Raw genomic sequence first — 18191 nt, forward strand, 5'->3', positions numbered from 1 at the left:
GATATTTCGGATTTAAAATTTCTATATTACTTAAGAATAGGGATTCTAGAATTCTCAAGCCAAAACGGCAGCATGAACAGCTTAGGCGGTTGAGGCAATATTCCTATGGGAATTTGAATCACTGCCTAAAATGGTCCTAAAAGTACAGTGGCTAAAATGGCTTTGAAATTTCATTTTAATTCTTCTGTTGTCACTTACATGCTTTATGTTTTGCATTCTTCTGATATGTCCATGTTTGTTTTAATGGGAAAATATTTTTAAATTACCACAAAAAAAGACAATGCCAAAACCATGCATCATGTTTGTTTCATGGATTTCTTTAATCCTTACCATATAATTAGAAAGGTATGGTCATAGGGTTTAAATCGTCAGAGGATGACGCAGCATTAGAGTAAGGATCTTCCTTTTAATGGCACTCAACGAGATACTTTTGGAAGTCTTAATTTTATATTCTTTAGGAGAATTTAGTATCAAGTTTTATTTGAGGTTTTTATATGGACAGATTTAAACAAACTTAATACTTGTGATTTTTTTAGAATTAGGAAAAAAAACCCCTCTATATTTAAAAGGTATATTTTAATGAGCAGGGTAAATTTATCAGTTTTGTCACTCCAACCCTGACCCTTCTCTTAAATCCACTTTACCAATAATTGTTTAAAAACACGGATCTCAGAATAGAGTCCAAATGTTTTAGCGTGACCTGTAATTAGACCTTTTCATACCCAAACACATTTCTCTACTGCTTCCTTGTCTCATAATTGATGACCTAGCCATGTTAAACTTTGTTTCTCCAGGGTGCCATAATCTTGACTCAGTACTATTTTTTTTTTTAAACAAACTGTTCTGTCTTCAACACTTCCCTTTCTCATCCCTCCGACCCAGCTCTCAACTGTAACTACAGTGGACCCTTGAACAACACAGGTTTGAACTACACGAGTCCACCTAAATATGGATTTTTTTTTTCAATAAATACATACGTACTGCAGTACTACAGGATCCTCAGTTGAATCCCCAGATGCAGAACCAAGGGTACAAAGGGAGGACTATAAAGTTATAAGCCCTAACCCCCACGTTGTTCGAAGTACAACTGTAGCTCCAAGAATCCTTTCCTAAAGGGTAAAGGTTGAGTATACTACAGTAGCACCCAGTAGTTTCTGCATAAAACTTACCAAACTATACAACTGCTATTATTTCACATCAGACTGAAAGCCCCTTGATAAGAAGGAACTGTGTTTCATGCTGATTCACAGCTTCTAGTTAGCAGGTAGTAGTATTTGCAGAATGAAGGTGTTAGCGAGTAAGTATGGTTTGTTTCTAGTCCGTAGAAATCCAGTTTGAGGAGTTAGTGGTTCATCTGAAAGAATACTGGACGTTTTATACTGACAGTCTTTTAAAACCAAAATCTATCTCTTCATGTGCTCTCCTGTAATTTTTATAAATAAATTCAATTATCTAACAAAACAAAAATGGAAAGGGAAAAAACTAACCACAAATAATTTATATCACTTTGTTATTGTGGTGTAGAGAGAAAAGAGCCATGGGCTTTTGAGGTCGAAAATTACCTCCATTCGTTCAGAAAATTGTTAAAATAATCTCACCTTAAAATTGGTTCAAAAGGTCACTCTCTTTTCTATCCTACAGACATTCCCAAACTGTATTTCTACAGCAGTAGATATGAAGTGCTTGCATTATTTTGTTTGAAACTAAAAATAATTTTTATTTTGAAAATATTTTAATATTTGCCACTTTTTGTTGCCTATGCTATTAATCTACACATTAATTTAGCAATAAATATACTACGATTACATAGAGTGCAATATTTTTAGTATTCATGACTGGTTGAAATTAATACTATTATCATCTCAGGAAAGGAATAAATACCATGCCCAGATTACAAACTAATGCTCAAGAGATTACGATAAACAAAAACTAGAAAAGAAACATATTGGGCTTTATCTTTTTAAGCATGATTCCTGTAACAGCACAGACAAGAAGATGGAAAGGCCACAGATGAGAAAATGGGCTCAGACCATCATGGCTTGTTCAAGCTGCCATGATCTATAAATGGTGATGCCCAACCTCAAACCCTGTTTTCTCATGTTCAGCATCACAATTTGCTATATACCTTCTGTCATAATGTGAATTGGCCTAGAAGCTCCTTGAGAGTAGACAACTCTAACAAAGCATAAGCATTTCCAGAAACTGCCACATTATGCAGAATCACACAATAAAAACCACAGGGCTTATGGGACACAACACTCAAAAACATCACACAAAAACAAACAAAAAAAATGGCAGCACACTTTTGCATGTTAAATGGTTAAGAAATATATAAATACTGTAAGTATGACACCTTATTTTAAAAAAATTGAAAGCTTGCTTGTGGAAGTGGGTGTTGGAAGTGTTGTAGTTTGTGAGTCATCGTGAAGTGTTGGAAGGATTGTATGAAATTGGACAGAAAGTTGTTAACACCAGATGTGGGTAAGTGTGCCCCCTAACATGTGAAGAGCTGAGGTAGGTAGGTGACAGATGTCTGAGGTGTATACATGTGGGCACCTGGTGTATTTCTAAACAGCCTGGATTAGCTGGGTGCAGTTTTCTGCTTTCCATGTTTCCCATGATGAAATCGCACATTAAATGCGAAATGCATGGAACACTTAAATTCTTCCTTAATATATCAAATATGTTGGAACAAATGTGCATTTTCAAAGTTCAAAAAAAAAGAGCTGAGTGTACTGTGGTTCCATGTATCTTTAATTCCCTACAATGCAAATAGCAAATTCCAACAAATGTCTTTTGAAAACGTATAAATGAACACTTATGGGAAAAAACTTCCATAAACGGAATGATAAGAATCTTCCCCAAGCAGGAGGAGAAAAATTACCAATGGAATGAATCTGTATTTCACATAATCCTCAGAGTGAACATATGAGGCAGATACTATCTCTATTTTACAGATGAGAAAATTAAGGCTTTGAAAGGTCTCATCACTACTGGGTAGCAGAATAAGGTCTTTGAATACAGTTCAGTCTAATGTCAATGCCTATACTTTTTCCGGAACAAAAAATACTTATAATTTATAACATACATTATAAAATTCCAAACTCAGGGAAGAGACAACTACTGCAATGTTACTACGGTCTCCCTGGGGCTGTTTACTTACATCTTTAAAAAACAGCAGTAATTATTCCTTTGAACATATATATGTACTTTAACTTCTATGAATCATTACTAAGTGAATTGGAACCACCTTTTTAGAACTTTACAAGTGTCAACATGAGGAGCTTTTTAACCACAATTCTTTGACTAATTCTCCACTAGCGTTGAACACACTAGTGATAAATATCATTAATACTTCAGGTTTCTGGAGCCTTTTAGTGATTTCTACCGTCTCTGGAATTGTTACAATACCAGAAATTAAGAAACAAAATTTAAAAAAAGGGAGGATTTTAAGCTGAACCAGACAAAAATAGAAAAACATCTGAATATTACAATTTGCACCATCATTTATCAGTGCATTAATCAGTTCATTAATCCTTTAATCCATGAAAGGATTCATCTAACTGGTTGGTTGTGGTTATAAAAATGTAAGTCACAGGAGCAAGAAATTAACTGCAAAGAGAAGATGGATGAAAAGTGAAGAGAAAAACAATATAAAAGTGATAGCTAAAGCAGCAACAAGGTTTAGAGACAGCAATGGGAGTGGTAAACAGGAAATACTCAGCAAGACAGGACAATAGAGAAAACTGCTAGCCACAAGAACATGAAAAACTACGCTAAGGATATGGGTAATAAGTCACTGAAGGCATAGTACAGCACAGCTAAATCTATATTTTTATCACAGCTCTAACTCAGAGCTATCAGCAGCATCACTAGTAAAGTTTAGGTACTGCAACTTCAGAACTGTGCTATCCAATTGGAGTTGGGAAAGGAACTGAAGCAGCATTCAGTGAATAGGAAAGCTATTTACCAAAATGACCCAAGGGTCATTTTATTATGAAGTATGATGTAACAGAGACAGGGCTTAAGAGTGTTAATTTCCAGTCATTTAACAAAATCAATTCACGTAGAAGTCCCTTCCCTGTCAGGCTAAACTTGATGTTTATTACTAAATAAAAAATCGTATTGATTTGTTATTAGCTATTTACCTATTAAACTGTACACTAAATTAATTTTAATTTATGAATAACAGCAGGCCTCTACTTCCTTTAATTAGTTTAACACATTGCAGGACTGAACTGGAAACCCAGGTACCTGTAATCTAATTACAGGTAAGTCAATACAAATATGCTGCTAAACTGTTCATTTGACCTATCTAGAACAGTTTAAAATGAAGTTAAAACTATATACATAAGGTTCTTTTCAGCTCTACGGTTATTCCTTAGTGTTAACAGTACATATCTCTCGAATAACTTGAAATTACCAAGAAAATGTAACAATGTTCACACTCAGCAAAATAATAAGAAAAAGCTTTTAAGCTGATTTTCACTGAACTGAAAAAAAAAATTCTACTAGCATAGAACTTGAGTGTCCAAATGGGTCACACCTACCAATCTTGTCAAAATGTAGTTCAGCCGGTCAGAGGCGGGGCTAGATAGTCTGAGTTTCTAATAAGCTCCCAGGTGATAACTGCTGTTGGTCTGGGGACTGACTTTTGAGTAGCAAGGTTCTATGATCTGAATAAACTGTAATGCTGACAAGCTAAGCTAGCCCAGATACTGGTGCAGAATAGTGACTATGACCAGGAATAAAACACTAAGGAAAACATTCCAGAAAACCTGATGATGAAATACATCTGGGAGGTGATAATATGGAAACAAGAAAGATCATTAAGTTGGTAACTGAAGCGGAATGAGGGAGGTTTGTTAACACCAATTAAGAGGAATAATCTTTCTGTCCACTGAAATGGGAGGGAGGTATTAAGTTGCACGAAGTGTGGCTATAATGTGAAGCTGGAAAGGATATCTTTGTATTTGAGGATCTCACACATAATGTCAGCTTTTAAAATACTAACGATAGCTCCTTGTTTACTTTTTACATCTTTGCCTTAGGAAAAACTTGAGACTCAAACAACTCATATGGTATTTATTGAAAAGGAACTGATTTAATAACCTTAAAATTGGTTAAATGTCATGAGATTTGATAAGGGGATTATTAATGTCCAGATATCCTAATCTTAACAAAATTTTAAAGTGTGTTGAACAAACTATCATACCATTTAATAAACATCATAAATATTTGCAGTATTTTTTAAGGTACAAAAAGAAACAGAGTACAGAATACGGAGCAAATTCTCTGAAAAACCACTGAATTTAAAACATACTAAATTCAGTGTAACGATTACCTGTGAAGAAGTGATATACAGGGGCTAAGATCAGGGAGAGTACATAAAGGATGTCAGTTCAATCTGTAATGTTTTATTTCTTTTAAGTCATATATTAAAATTACACAAAGTATGGAAAGTATTAGGTGGTGAAATAGTAAGTGCATAGCTGTTTATGTTCTTTGTATTTTTCTGCGTATCTGAACACTTCATTTTGTCCTTAATGTGGGCAATCTGACACTTGACTTTAACATTAATACTTTATTGGCAAAATCTAAAACAAAAAAAGATAAAGGGAATAAGTATACTTAGGAGAATAAAGAACAACTCCAAAATTAAGGGTTTTGGTAATTGGTACACATATCCTAATACTGTGGCTTAAAATTGAGATTTTCTACTGAATTCTTACCAACAGATTTTCTTGAAACAAATATTTAGCCAAAATAGAAACCTATGTATGTTCAATTTCACTAAACAGTTCCATACCCTTTCCTCCTGAATGAAAAAACATTTTCAGATTTTTGCTCTATTTAAAAATATTAAGGCAGTGAGGAAATCTTGTTTGAAGTCCCAAGCTACTCATGAGAATGTCTTTTCATATTCTCCAAAGACTTTGTTAAAATTACCTCTCAGTTTCACAGCAACCTTTAAAGGTATATACACAGAAAATCTCACTTTTAAATGGAGTGCATAATTAAATATGTATCTGTGTTGTGTTACTAGGTTATCAAATAGTTCAAACAGAAAATACAAGGCTAAATCCAGATTCTCCTTTCATTTGGCTTTGGGATGCATTATAGACTTGCATTCTACATCTTTTTGCTTTAGCAGATGTTAACATTTACTTAAAAACTTAAAAAAAAATCCTCTGTAGGTATTATTTATTGTAGATAACTTAAGATCTGGCAGACATGAAACTGACATTGCAACTTTTCCTCCTACATAGCAATTTATCAATTGCATAGCATTTCTGCATTCCTACTATTTGAGTTTCACAGTACCCTGTGAGGTGGGAAGAGCAGTACTGCCTACATTTCTCATACACAAGGGATACTGAGGCTTAGAAAAGTAACTTGTCCTTTTCTGCTAACTATATGTTGATCCAAAAATAGAAATAACCAATTACCGCAATCTGATTATACTAACCTTATATTTTGAACTTTAAATGCCTCAAAAGTGTTAATATATCCCTAATGTAACTAAATATAATGATTCCTTATCATTCCTGGTTAAGCCAGGGTGTTCTTAGCTGCTTTCAAATTTTAGATTTCTAACATTAAATGAAAACTTTATGAATCCATTCCTTAAGTAGGTATTTTGAAACCCATTTTCCAAAATAAATCTTAATGTCAAAAACTCAGTTTCTCTCAGTTGTAGGAAAAAATAATCAAGTTATCTTTCTTAATATTCAAGGTAAGACCTCTATTAACAAGCTGCTGCATCTGAAGAACACGTCACAGCTAGCTCACTTGAGAGATAGGACTGAGGCATATATATGGTGGTAATAATAATGATGACAAAGCTATTATTTTCACCTAATTAAACAAACAATTTACTATATGCTGAGGACTGGGTTAAAATAATGTATGAAAATAAAGCACTCCAAAATGTCAAAATTCTCACTTCACTGATTTGTGCTTTGGAAGGAAGGTTGCACTGGAGTGCACTCTAAAAGACTGAGGAATCTGCCACTCCGTAGGCAGGAAAAACTTGGGTTTCTGGTCACTCCCCCATCAGAAATACTGGGAACTCCTTAGCTCAGTAATTGGAGCAACCCCAGTTCCCACAGACATCTCAGAACTTCTGTTTCTTCTTCCAAGCCAATCCCAGCCACAAGGAACTACATGAAAAACAGATATAGCACCTACTTTCAGATATTTCAACTACCACCCAACACTGAGCAAAACTTCACTTAAAGAAAACTGTTCGATTACTATTCATTCATGTTATGGGGTTTTTTTTTGCAGACTTTTTAGGCTCATGTGCTGTTGCTAGAGTTCTTCTGTACTACAATGCTATTTTAAGAAAAACAAAATTGAGATAACTTAGCTTCCAAATCACCCCCCATGTCGACCCAAATGTAAACAATTATTTACTATAGTCTTTCTTGGAAGTGACTGAATTATTGTATTAATATAGCACACTTAAATGAATTGCATACTCCTTCATTTGTTTTTAACCTTCCTAATGTATGAGTTTTGCATAATTGTCAGTTGTAACAGAACAAACTTAAGGAACATGTATAACTGCAAAGTTATGACACCAAAATGCCTGTTTAAAAAAAAGGTGACCCCCCCCAAAATACTGAGTACTACAAAGAGCACCCTAATCGAAACCCTTTAAAAAGTGAAAATTGTAACATCACAAATTACCCTTAAACTTTTAAATACCTGAATGTGTAAATTCCTTCCCACCCAAGGCAAAAGCAGATGGTATACTGTTTCTTCCCAGTAACATCAAGTACCCTTTGTTAAAACTCACAAGGTAGGAAATCTTTAGCGGACACAAAAGATGAAAGATGAAACTGCAGCAAGAGAGCATGGCAAATCCAAAAGATCTATTAGTGCATAAATCTACTGGAAAAACAACAACAACAACAAAAGAGATAGAAAGAATTAACAAGATACAATAAAAGTTATGTCTTTAAAGCAGTAGATTATAACAGGGTGGGAAATGTTTAATATGTGTCCTCCTGAAAAGCAGTTACCATCTTTCAAATTAAAAAAAAACCAGCTGGTATATTTTCACAGCATCTAGATTTATTTATGGTATAAAGCCATAGAATTGTAATATTATTATTCCTTTCCCACCCTGGCAGAGAATAAACATGAATTCAGAAGCACAGTGGAGTGAAAACAAAGAAGAAGAGAGAGAAAAGGCAGCAGAGAAAGACAGAAAAGGTGAATACAGAGCTACAGAAGTGTTTATTGAGCATGCTACAGAGGTAAGCAGAGTACACACAAAAGGAAATTAAACAACCATCAAACCTCCCAACTTTGTTAGAAAATTAATTTTTAATTGTGCCGCTTTCAAACTATACTGAATTTTACATTTCTAAAGATGTAAAAACTCAACTAATAGAAAATATACATGACCATTCTGTCTACATAGATAACAGAATCTATGAACCTTGAAACTAAGTACATCAATTTGAAAAAGTATTGGTCATTTAAACAGAATCAACAATTCAGATTGACAAGAACTGTTCAAATTAATTTGACCTGTAGATTCTGAGCCATGTTTTTATTAAAGTCAAAGTCAGATCTATTCCTAAATACAAAATATTTTGAAGATTTATTAAAACTGAATATTACAATGCAAGGTAAATTAAGACTAAAGGCACATAAACTTTGGTCCCACCTGGTTGTCAGTTTTAGAAAACTGCCACAAAATTAATCTTCCTGCAAATTTTCGCAGTACACTTTCTTTTATCTTTGAAAAATACATGCACCAGTTCCTGAACTAGCTAGACCAGTCTGCACATGCTCAGAAATCCACAACCGTATTCCAAATCTTAATTACAAACTAAGGATGGCAATATATATTTAAATGCACATAAATCATGTCAACTTCAAAAACATCTACGAAAAATATTCAGCCACAAACAAGACGTTACTTAGTGCTGACATTTATATGATACGTCCCACAAGAGTGTGTACAAAAAGGTTAAGATTCCACAATGCTTTCCACATAGGGCTCAAACTTACAGAAATCACTTTGTTGTCTTAAGAAATTAATACTCTGCATCGTGTTAATTTTAACTAATGCCTACATTCATAACTGAATCTAGACCAGAATTGTGAGATACAAAAGGCCAATGTTTTTTTTAAAGCAATAAAGCCTAAGGTAGTAAAAACTAAAAAAATGCTGCTTTATTCTTTCAGTATCATGTATCTTATTTGATTATATAGAAAGAAATGTGACAAGCCAATAATTCAAAATAAGTTCCAAGCAGGAGAAACAAAAACTTAACCCTTTTTACACACCCCTGCCTAAACATATTGTTAATTCCCATTTAACAATGTGCCCTAGACAACCAATTCCTTTCTTCTAGTAAATGCACAATAGCAACACTAGTTTTCCTTTTTAAGGCACGTATGTCAACTAAGTTGAAAAAGGAAAGTAAAATTAAAATTTTAAACAGACAATAAAAATGGCTTCTCTACAGAACAGATGAAAAAGAGCAGTTAATAACTCTGCCTTTACATATGCCATTTCATTTTATAACCAAGGAATGATAACAGCATGGGAAAAAAGAAAAAAAAAAAGAAAACAACAAAAAAAAATCAAACTCTGGTCCCCACTTTTCTGAACAGTCAATAGGTGTTGACACCAAACAATGTGATTCACTGCCAATCTTCATCTCCCCTTTTTTAAATTGTTGACTTGGAGAAAGACACTCTCAGATGATGGTTTTCACCAAGGTTATAATTATGAAGATCAATCAAGGCCTGAATAGCTTCTTCCACTGTTGCCATCTGAAGAAGAGCCATTTTGTGATCTCTTCTGAAACAAAATTATGAAATTAGATACTTCATAAAAAATTAGGAAGGGCTTAAATACTTAACTTTTGCCCATTCCAGAATCAAAGATGTCTAGAAACAAAAAGAACTATTTGAAGAAAACTTTTACTTCTATCAAGTCACTAATTTAAAGACAAGAAAGCTTGCTTACTGAAAAAACTTAAATGCTTTCACAGTGCCCCCAGTGTTAGCAAACAGTGTTCGCAGATCTTCTTCTGCTACTGAAGGACTGGGAAAATTAGACAGAGAAAAAGAGTAACAATTAATAAAAAAATGTTTATATTTTATTCCTAAAATGTATATCCTTAATAAACTACTCCAGCTTTAATACTTACGGGATATTGGATAGGTGAAGGGTTGCAGAAGGAGGAAAAATGTTCTGAAAATTTTTGGATCCAGGTTTCTTGAAACGATGCAGTGGGGAATTACCAAAATCTTTTGTTAGCCCTTGATCATCAAGTCCCTCTCGAGGTAGTTGTACAGTCTGATGTTTAGACAGAGTAACACGAATAATTTTTCCATACATCTTCTGTCCATTAAGATGATTCATGGCTATAAAGGGGAAGAATGCCTATTAAAAAACAATATCAAGGTTCAAAGCAAAAATAATTCTCATTTTAGAAAAGTTGAAATATCTGAATTCTGTTATGATTTTAAAATAAATCATGAATTTACAACAGCCACTGGTGACAAAACAAGTTCATCTGCACTAGACAAGGCACTGAGGCAAAAAAGCCAGCTTCTTTTATAGAATGAAAATCCAAAACGTGAGTCTCTTCCTTGACAGTCCTGCTAAATGCCCAAGAAAGAAACCTAGAACTCGTCTGTAACATTTTCTCCCTCCTGATCTATATCCTAATTGCCAAGTCCTACCATACCCATCCTCTTAATTACTCTCAAATTCATCTTCTATTTCTACACTTTTCACTGCCATTATTTTTTTATCTGGATAACTCAATCAGTCTCCTAATTTGTCTTGTTGGATTTTTCTCTACTTTTCTCCAATCCATTCTATACAAATTTATGTCACTACCTGCTTAAAACCCTTAGGGATAAAGTCTAAACTTACTCTTTCTTTAACATGGCTTATGAGCCTTTCTCAGTCTGACCCTAACATCTCTATCAAGCCTCCCTGAATAAACATTTATTGATGATATACAATACTAACCACTTTGTTAATGCTGAGAATCAAGTGGTAAGACAAGAACCATCCTAGCCCTCCTCATGGAACCTACAGTATCTTAGTACTGTACTCCTTGTACTTAATGTTCCAGGTGTACAAAACGTATTTTCTTAAACACTAGTTTTTTTTACCTTTAGCCCCGTGTGCATGCTTTTCTATTTATAACAATTTCCTATCTCCTTCACTATCCCTCCTAATCTATTTATCCTTTAGTATTACTTCCTCAAGAGTGCCTTTTCTTCATCCTCTAGAAAAGGTTCAGAACCTCACTAGATATTCCCCCATGCAGTACCCTTTACTTATTTTCATAAATTCATTACATTTTAATTATTTATATCCTCCTTCAGACTGTAAGATACATGAAAGCAGGAACCAGTGTCTCTCCCCCACAGCACACAGCACAGTGCCTAAACACAGAACATCACATAGCTACTTCTTGAGGCAGCAGTTGGGTTACTTTTCAACTAAAAGAACTGGTCTGAGATTAGAGAACAGTTATACGTTTTTTGTTTTATTCACTAGTCACAACTGAAGAAAACCATGTCATAAGTCATATAGTTTAGCTAAACTGAAGGTCTATTTGGCTACTCAAATCAAAGTATTAGAGTATTAAACAGAGAGGTAAAGGCAATATGGAAGAGCAGGGAACTGAGAATAAAATCCCTACTCTCAAATGTCTTAATTTGATTAGTATACTACAGTACACAGTGTGACAGAGGAGATACCCAGAATCTGTTAAATCCATGCATCTCATCATACTTACTTGTATAGAATAAACCAGTTAAATATAAAACAGGTCTGGAAAGGAAAATGCTATAAAAGTATAAGGTACCATTCCAAAAAATCTTTTTCATTTATAGCTTCCCTAATTTGTAAAAATAAGTTTACTATTCCAGTTATAAGATAAATACTAAGGATGTAGCGTACAACATGAAAAATATAATTTTAGCACTGCTGTATGTTATACATGAAAGTTAAGAGAGTAAACCCTAGGAGTTCTCATAACAAAAATTACTTCTTTTATTTTATAACTATACGAGATGATGGATGTTCACTAAATTTACTGTGATAATCAACTCATGATGTATACAAATCAAATCAATGCTGTACCTCTTACACAGTGCTGTATGTCAATTATATCTCAAAACTGGAAGGAAAAACAAGCTTACTCTTCCTGATTTACTGCAGTGTTATACATTTGTAATAGTTTTTTCTTAGATTTTCAACTGAGGCTAATAAAAATAAGCTGTCAGGCCTTAACTTCCTTACACTGTATTTTGCATATACTTATAAAATTAACTCAATTATCCATAGTGATGGTATATAAACTCCTTTTATAATAAAGCTTACTTGAATTATAAAATATTTTTAAGGTTCTATTAATTCTGTTGTTTTAAGTGAACAAAACTTTGCTTATGATAAAGTGCTATTACCTCATACAAAATGTGTTACAAGGAATGAGTTTTGGGAATAAAGTGGCATAAAGAAGTAGACTAAGATTGTCATAAGGAAAGTTTGTTTTAGTGCAGCTTTTGAGAAGTTATAAAAATACTGCACAAACAGTTGAGCTTTGAGATATTGAAGGGCACAAATAACAAAACAACAAGAGGTCCTTGGCATAGTAAGTAACTGCACCAAGAGGAGATGGATGATAGAGAAATGGGGTTAAAAATACAGCAAAATAACCAAACAGCTAACTCAGAAAGTAACCAGGTAGTAAGGGAGATTCTAGTCAGCTGATTGCTGATAAAAGGATGTGAGTAAATTTAAAGTGGATGGGGGTTAAGGGGTTTTTAAGGGTATTAAAAAATAAAAAGCTCGTCACAAATGGAGGTATATTTTATTGATTAAACAAAGCAGAAGGAAATGATTAGAAAAATTTTAAATGAATCAAGTTTAAATAACAGGACTCTAATATCTTGAAATCTGTTCCAAGAAACATGGCCTCAATGAACAAAGCAATCAATGATCAAGAAGAAAAAAGTCAATGCTGCATAGTGGAAACGTCATTTTTGGTTGAGTATTATTTTCTACCTCTCCCTTTACCTCTGAAGATAGTAATGAATAATGAGAAATTAAAAGATGGTAAAAAAAAAATACATACAGTTTACATAATGTAGAACTGGAACTATATCAATAATTATCCCCTTTATAATTAAAAATATTGTGTTGCCTCTCCCAGTTAAAAAAAAATGAATCTTGATATCCACTTGTTTATTAGTCTTGTCAAAGGACCCAACTTTTAGCTTTTTTTTCTCTCAACTGTCCTCTATACCATTGATTTCTAGTCTTGTCTTTATTATCACTTTTCCTTGGGTTTATGCCATTATTCTTTTTTTCCCTAAATTTTATTTATTTATTTACTTATTGGCTGTGTTGGGTCTTCGTTGCCGTGTGCAGGCTTTCTCAAGTTGCGGCGAGCAGGGGGCTACTCTTTGTTGCGGTGCGTAGGCTTCTCATTGCAGTGTCTTGTTGCAGAGCATGGACTCTAGGCATGCAGGCTTCAGTAACTGTGGCACGTGGGCTCAGTAGTTGTGGCTCACAGGCTCTAGAGCGCAGGCTCAATAGTTGTGGCGAATGGGCTTAGTTGTTCCTCGGCATGTGGGATCTTCCCAGACCAGGGCTCAAACCCGTGTCCCCTGCATTGGCAGCCGGATTCTTTTTCCTTATAAATTTATTTATTTATTTTTGGCTGCATTGGGTCTTTGTTGCTGCGTGCGGGCTTTCTCTAGTTGGAGCGAGTGGGGGCAGTATCTTCGCTGCAGTGCACGGGCTTCTCATTGCGGTGGCTTCTCTTGTTGCAGAGCACGGGCTCTAGGGCGAACGGGCTTAGTTGCTTCTCAGCACGTGGGATCTTCCTGGACCAGGGCTTGAACCTGTGTCTCCTGAAGTGGCAGGCAGATTTTTAACCACTGTGCCACCAGGAAAGCCCAGGAAGGCAGATTCTTAACCACTGTGCCAGCAGGGAAGTCCCTATACCATTATTCTTAACAGTTAAAACATTCTGTAAAACATCACTTTCACTGTACCACACATACTAATATGTATAGTACTTTTATTATCATTTAGTTTTACATATTTTTAAATTCCCATTAAAATAACTTCTTTGAGACAGGAGATATTGGAATTATTTTTCAATTTCCAGATACCTGGAGATTTTAAATGTATCTTTCTGTTATTAACTCTTTAACTTAATTGCGCAGTAGTCAGAGAATTTGGTCTGTATGATACTTTCTGAAATTTACTGAAGCTTGCTTTATAGTTTAGTTTGTGATCAATTTCTGTAAGCATTCCTTGTGTACTTAAAAAGAATGTGTTGGATGTATAACTATTAGATGCCTAATTCTATACATGTGTAACTCTGTTAATCTAATTGCACTGTATCATTTGCGTCTTGCTGATTTTTGGGGGGGGGAGTTCTGCCTGACATAATTCAGCAAGGTGTATAAAAACCTCCATTATCGTGGTGAATTTGCTCAATTCTCCCAGCAGTTCTACCCATTTATAATTTACACATTTTGAAGCTATTTCATTAGGCACACATACACAGAAAACTTGTCATCTTCTTGGTGAACTAATAAATCTTTCATCAATAATCTTTATCTTAAATGAATATAGGTACGTAAGTTTTCTTTTGCTTATTACCTGTCATCCTTTTTATATCCCTTTACTTTCAATCTTTCTACATCTTTGCACCTCACATCTCTTGTAAAGAACAAATAGGTGGCTTTTAAAAAATCAAATCTGTCTTTTAATTGATGAATTTACTCCTTTACATCTGTTGCTATTATTGATATATCTGGACTTGAGTCTATCATTACTTTCAAATTTCTATTTTCCCCCATTTTCTCCATATCATTTGCTATTTTTCCCTCCTTTCTTTTGACTGTTTTTTTGGGGGAAGGTCTATTGAGAGCTCCCTTCTATGAGACCAGCAATACCTCAAAGTGCAATTTAGAGTTCACCATTACTCACAGTAATGGAGAAGTGAAAGCCAATACATACACATACTTAAAAATTGCTCAAATATCACAACACCAGAGTTACACGATTCCTACTCCCTTTACAGCACACTTCGCTAGATATAATTTAGTAGTTAAAGAAGAAGTAAGTTTACTTTTGAGATGGCAGATACATATTAAATAAAAACAGTTGAGGCTTTCTTGTAAGTAGTTCTTGAAAATATGAATCGGAGAAACAAGATAATTATTTTAACAAGGAACTACTCTTTGACATTTCCTTAGAATTCATTTACTTTAATCGGTGAAGATCAGTACACTACTTCAAAACATAATTTACAAATTATATTATTCCTAAAATATCCAATTTAAGAAAATTCCAGTATCAATTAAACAGGTTATGGTAGAAACTGAAACATCTTAATGTTTGCAAATTTTAAAACTCTAGTCTAAAATGATTTAACATGGCCTCTAAGATTTGCAACAATCCCATTCACACGTGTATACTACTGACTACACCTTGCCGTTTATTTCTCTCATACTACTTCCTGAGCATAAAAACATCTGCCTATATTATAAAACAATGAGTATTTCCAAACAGAGTCCCATGAAAACCAAAAAGAATGAGAACAGAGCCCATAAAAAAAGCATACTACGTTTTTAAAAATTTCACTTATTTTTTTCAATAGCGCACCCTAGTTTTGTATAGGATTTGTGTGTTTGTGTGTGTGCTATAAAGGCATTAAAGGTGCAAGTACGTATTTTTATGGACATATACTTCGAGAAAGCAAAATCTAACCTGGCGGCAATGAGAAATAATAAATTATTTGCCACTACATATAGTTTGAAACCTATAAATCATGCTATTAGTAAGTCAAAGCTTTAGTAAAAAAATCTTATGAAAATTAGGGGTAAAAGATTTATCAATGTTAAGTACTGTCAGGCACTGAACTGTATTCTCCCAAAAGTGATATATGGAAGCTTTAATCCCTCAATGTGACTACCTTGAGGCAGGGCCTTTAAGGAGGTAATCTAGGTTAAATGAGGTCACATGGGTGAGGCCCTAATCCAGTAAGACTGGTGTCCTTATAAGTACAGGAAGAGAAATCAGAGCCTCAGAGGCTGAGAAAAGGTTCAGAGGAAAGGCCATGTGAGGACATATGGAGAATGGAGCTGTCTGAAAGCCAGGAAGAAAGTCCTCACCAGAAACCAAATCTATTGGCACCTAACTACTGGCCTCCAGAACTATAAGAAAATAAATTTCTGTTGTTTTAGCCATTCAGTCTGTGGTATTTTGTTATGGCAGCCCAAGCAGACTAATACAAGTATAGCAAAAATTAAAGTATCAGTGAGCTAAATAGTCCTTACATAAAACAAAACCAAAAATATCGTGAAAAATTTGGTTACATTCTACCTCAGGTACTTCTCAACTGTAATGATTGCATATCCTTTATCTACACGAGGGTAATGCCACCCACAGCTCACACAATGAGGAAAAAAATCAAACATTTAAGAATGCTTTGTCAACTATGAAACAAAAACTGTAAAATGCTACTTACAAAGTTTATAAAAACAATGGCAATGACTACACCCACCAGAGTACCGAAGTGTACACAAGCAGAGGAAGAAGAAAAGATTTAATGAGCATCTATGACATAATCAGCACTTTTATATAACTTCCACTAAAGATGGATAATAGCTGGTAAGAAACACAGAATTTCAAACTTACTTCTATCTGACTCCAAAGTCTAAAAGGTCTAGTTCATCATGTTCTTAGTTTGTGAGTCTCACTGGATATAACAGCAAAAATACACTAGTTTTTACACCAAAAATGGCAAATTTCAAAATTAACGTGAGTACACCCAATCTAAAGTACCATTATCGCCAAACCTCAACTAACAGAATTATAAGCTAAGAACATACTGACTTTACAGTCAATCACACCATGAATACGCAGCTACATTCTAGATTTATGTGATTTGGCTTTGTGCATGAATTCAAACGAGATGTTAATTAAGTAATCAATTATTTATCTAATAGTATAAGTGTAACTTGTCTGAAGTACATTTTAAGATTTCAAAAAGGATTAACAGTGGGGTATTTGGTGTAAGTTTTTCATTTTGTAAGAACCTGGTATCTCTAAAATACATTTCCCATGTGACTCTTTACTAAGTTTAGTTAAATACTTGCAAATGACTTTAGAAGAATTAAAATAACACGGCGTTAATCAGGATTCCGTGGACTATATGAACCGTTAACTTCGATTACAAGGAGTATCCAGGAATGAAAAACACTAAGGATCTTTAATATGTATGTCATAATTCTTATGTGAAATTGTTATTGTAATTTTGAAGCCAAAACATTTCTTCCTTAGACTCCACACAAGAAATGGTTAAGAGGACAGCAGAAAAATACAAATATGTTCATCAGGTACAACTATTCATGTTAAAATATGAAAATTAACATGACATTTTGAACCCTGGCTATTAATAAATGGCTTCTTACTAATTTAGAGAGTTTGTTTATATTCACAGGTTTAGATTATATATTTGAAATCAGATTTGAAGATGTATAGATAACATATAATTTAATCTTACCCAGTTGTGATTGGTTTCCATCAGCCATCTGTATTAGAGCACTGTCTTTCTTGTTGTACAAAATCTTCACACGCTGCACATCTCCATAAACACCTTTTTTTAGAGCCACAGAGAGGTAATCCAAAAATGGAATTAATTTTACGTGCAAGTCAGCTAAAGATTATCTTTCTGACATATTAATGAAACATTCAGACATCAACATGATCACTCATTCAAACTCATCATTCTCACAAATGAATAAAGAAGATCAAGATTTTGAACAGTGAATTTTGAAAAGAATAATCTCTGATAAACCCTCAAAGCTATGTGAATGATATTAAATTAAAGACCATGCAAAATAAATCAGCATGCATTAAAACAAATTTTGTGTCTATGGAGAGTTTTAAATAGCAAAGAAAAATAGCAAAAGATTTACTATTCAACTTTAAGCCAAAGTGCTAGCTACAAATAAGAATTAAGGTGAAACAAAAATCAAATCAATAATAAAAGTATAGTGCTAACAATAACATACCGAAGAGGGTAAACAGACTTTGGGGCGTAACCATCTTTAGAAGGAGAGAAGAGCAAGCAGCGTAAGACAAGAAGAGAGAAGAGTCGAGGAAGAGC

The 18191-nt window shown here is 34.0% G+C and overlaps 1 protein-coding gene across 4 annotated transcripts in view; it reads right to left on the reverse strand.

Annotated features, from left to right (window-relative positions):
* Positions 1–8062: 8062 nt before the first annotated feature.
* PTBP2 (polypyrimidine tract binding protein 2) overlaps positions 8063–18191 on the reverse strand; it is an 81334-nt gene continuing 71205 nt past the window's right edge. The window contains exons 10-14 of one of the 4 annotated variants that reach the window (XM_007462614.1): positions 18097–18130; positions 17586–17678; positions 10182–10398; positions 9998–10075; positions 8063–9826 (exon numbers count right to left, since the gene is read on the reverse strand). In XM_007462614.1, coding sequence (XP_007462676.1) covers positions 9697–9826; positions 9998–10075; positions 10182–10398; positions 17586–17678; positions 18097–18130 — 552 coding nt within the window. In that variant the 3' untranslated portion in view covers positions 8063–9696. Of the gene's footprint in view, positions 9830–9997; positions 10076–10181; positions 10399–17585; positions 17679–18096; positions 18131–18191 lie in introns of all 4 variants that reach the window. The other 3 variants (XM_007462612.1, XM_007462611.1, XM_007462613.1) reach the window with 3 other exon arrangements.

This window comes from Lipotes vexillifer, unplaced genomic scaffold (genome assembly GCF_000442215.2).
Source record: "Lipotes vexillifer unplaced genomic scaffold, Lipotes_vexillifer_v1.1 scaffold826, whole genome shotgun sequence".
Classification (NCBI taxonomy): Eukaryota; Metazoa; Chordata; class Mammalia; order Artiodactyla; family Lipotidae; genus Lipotes; species Lipotes vexillifer.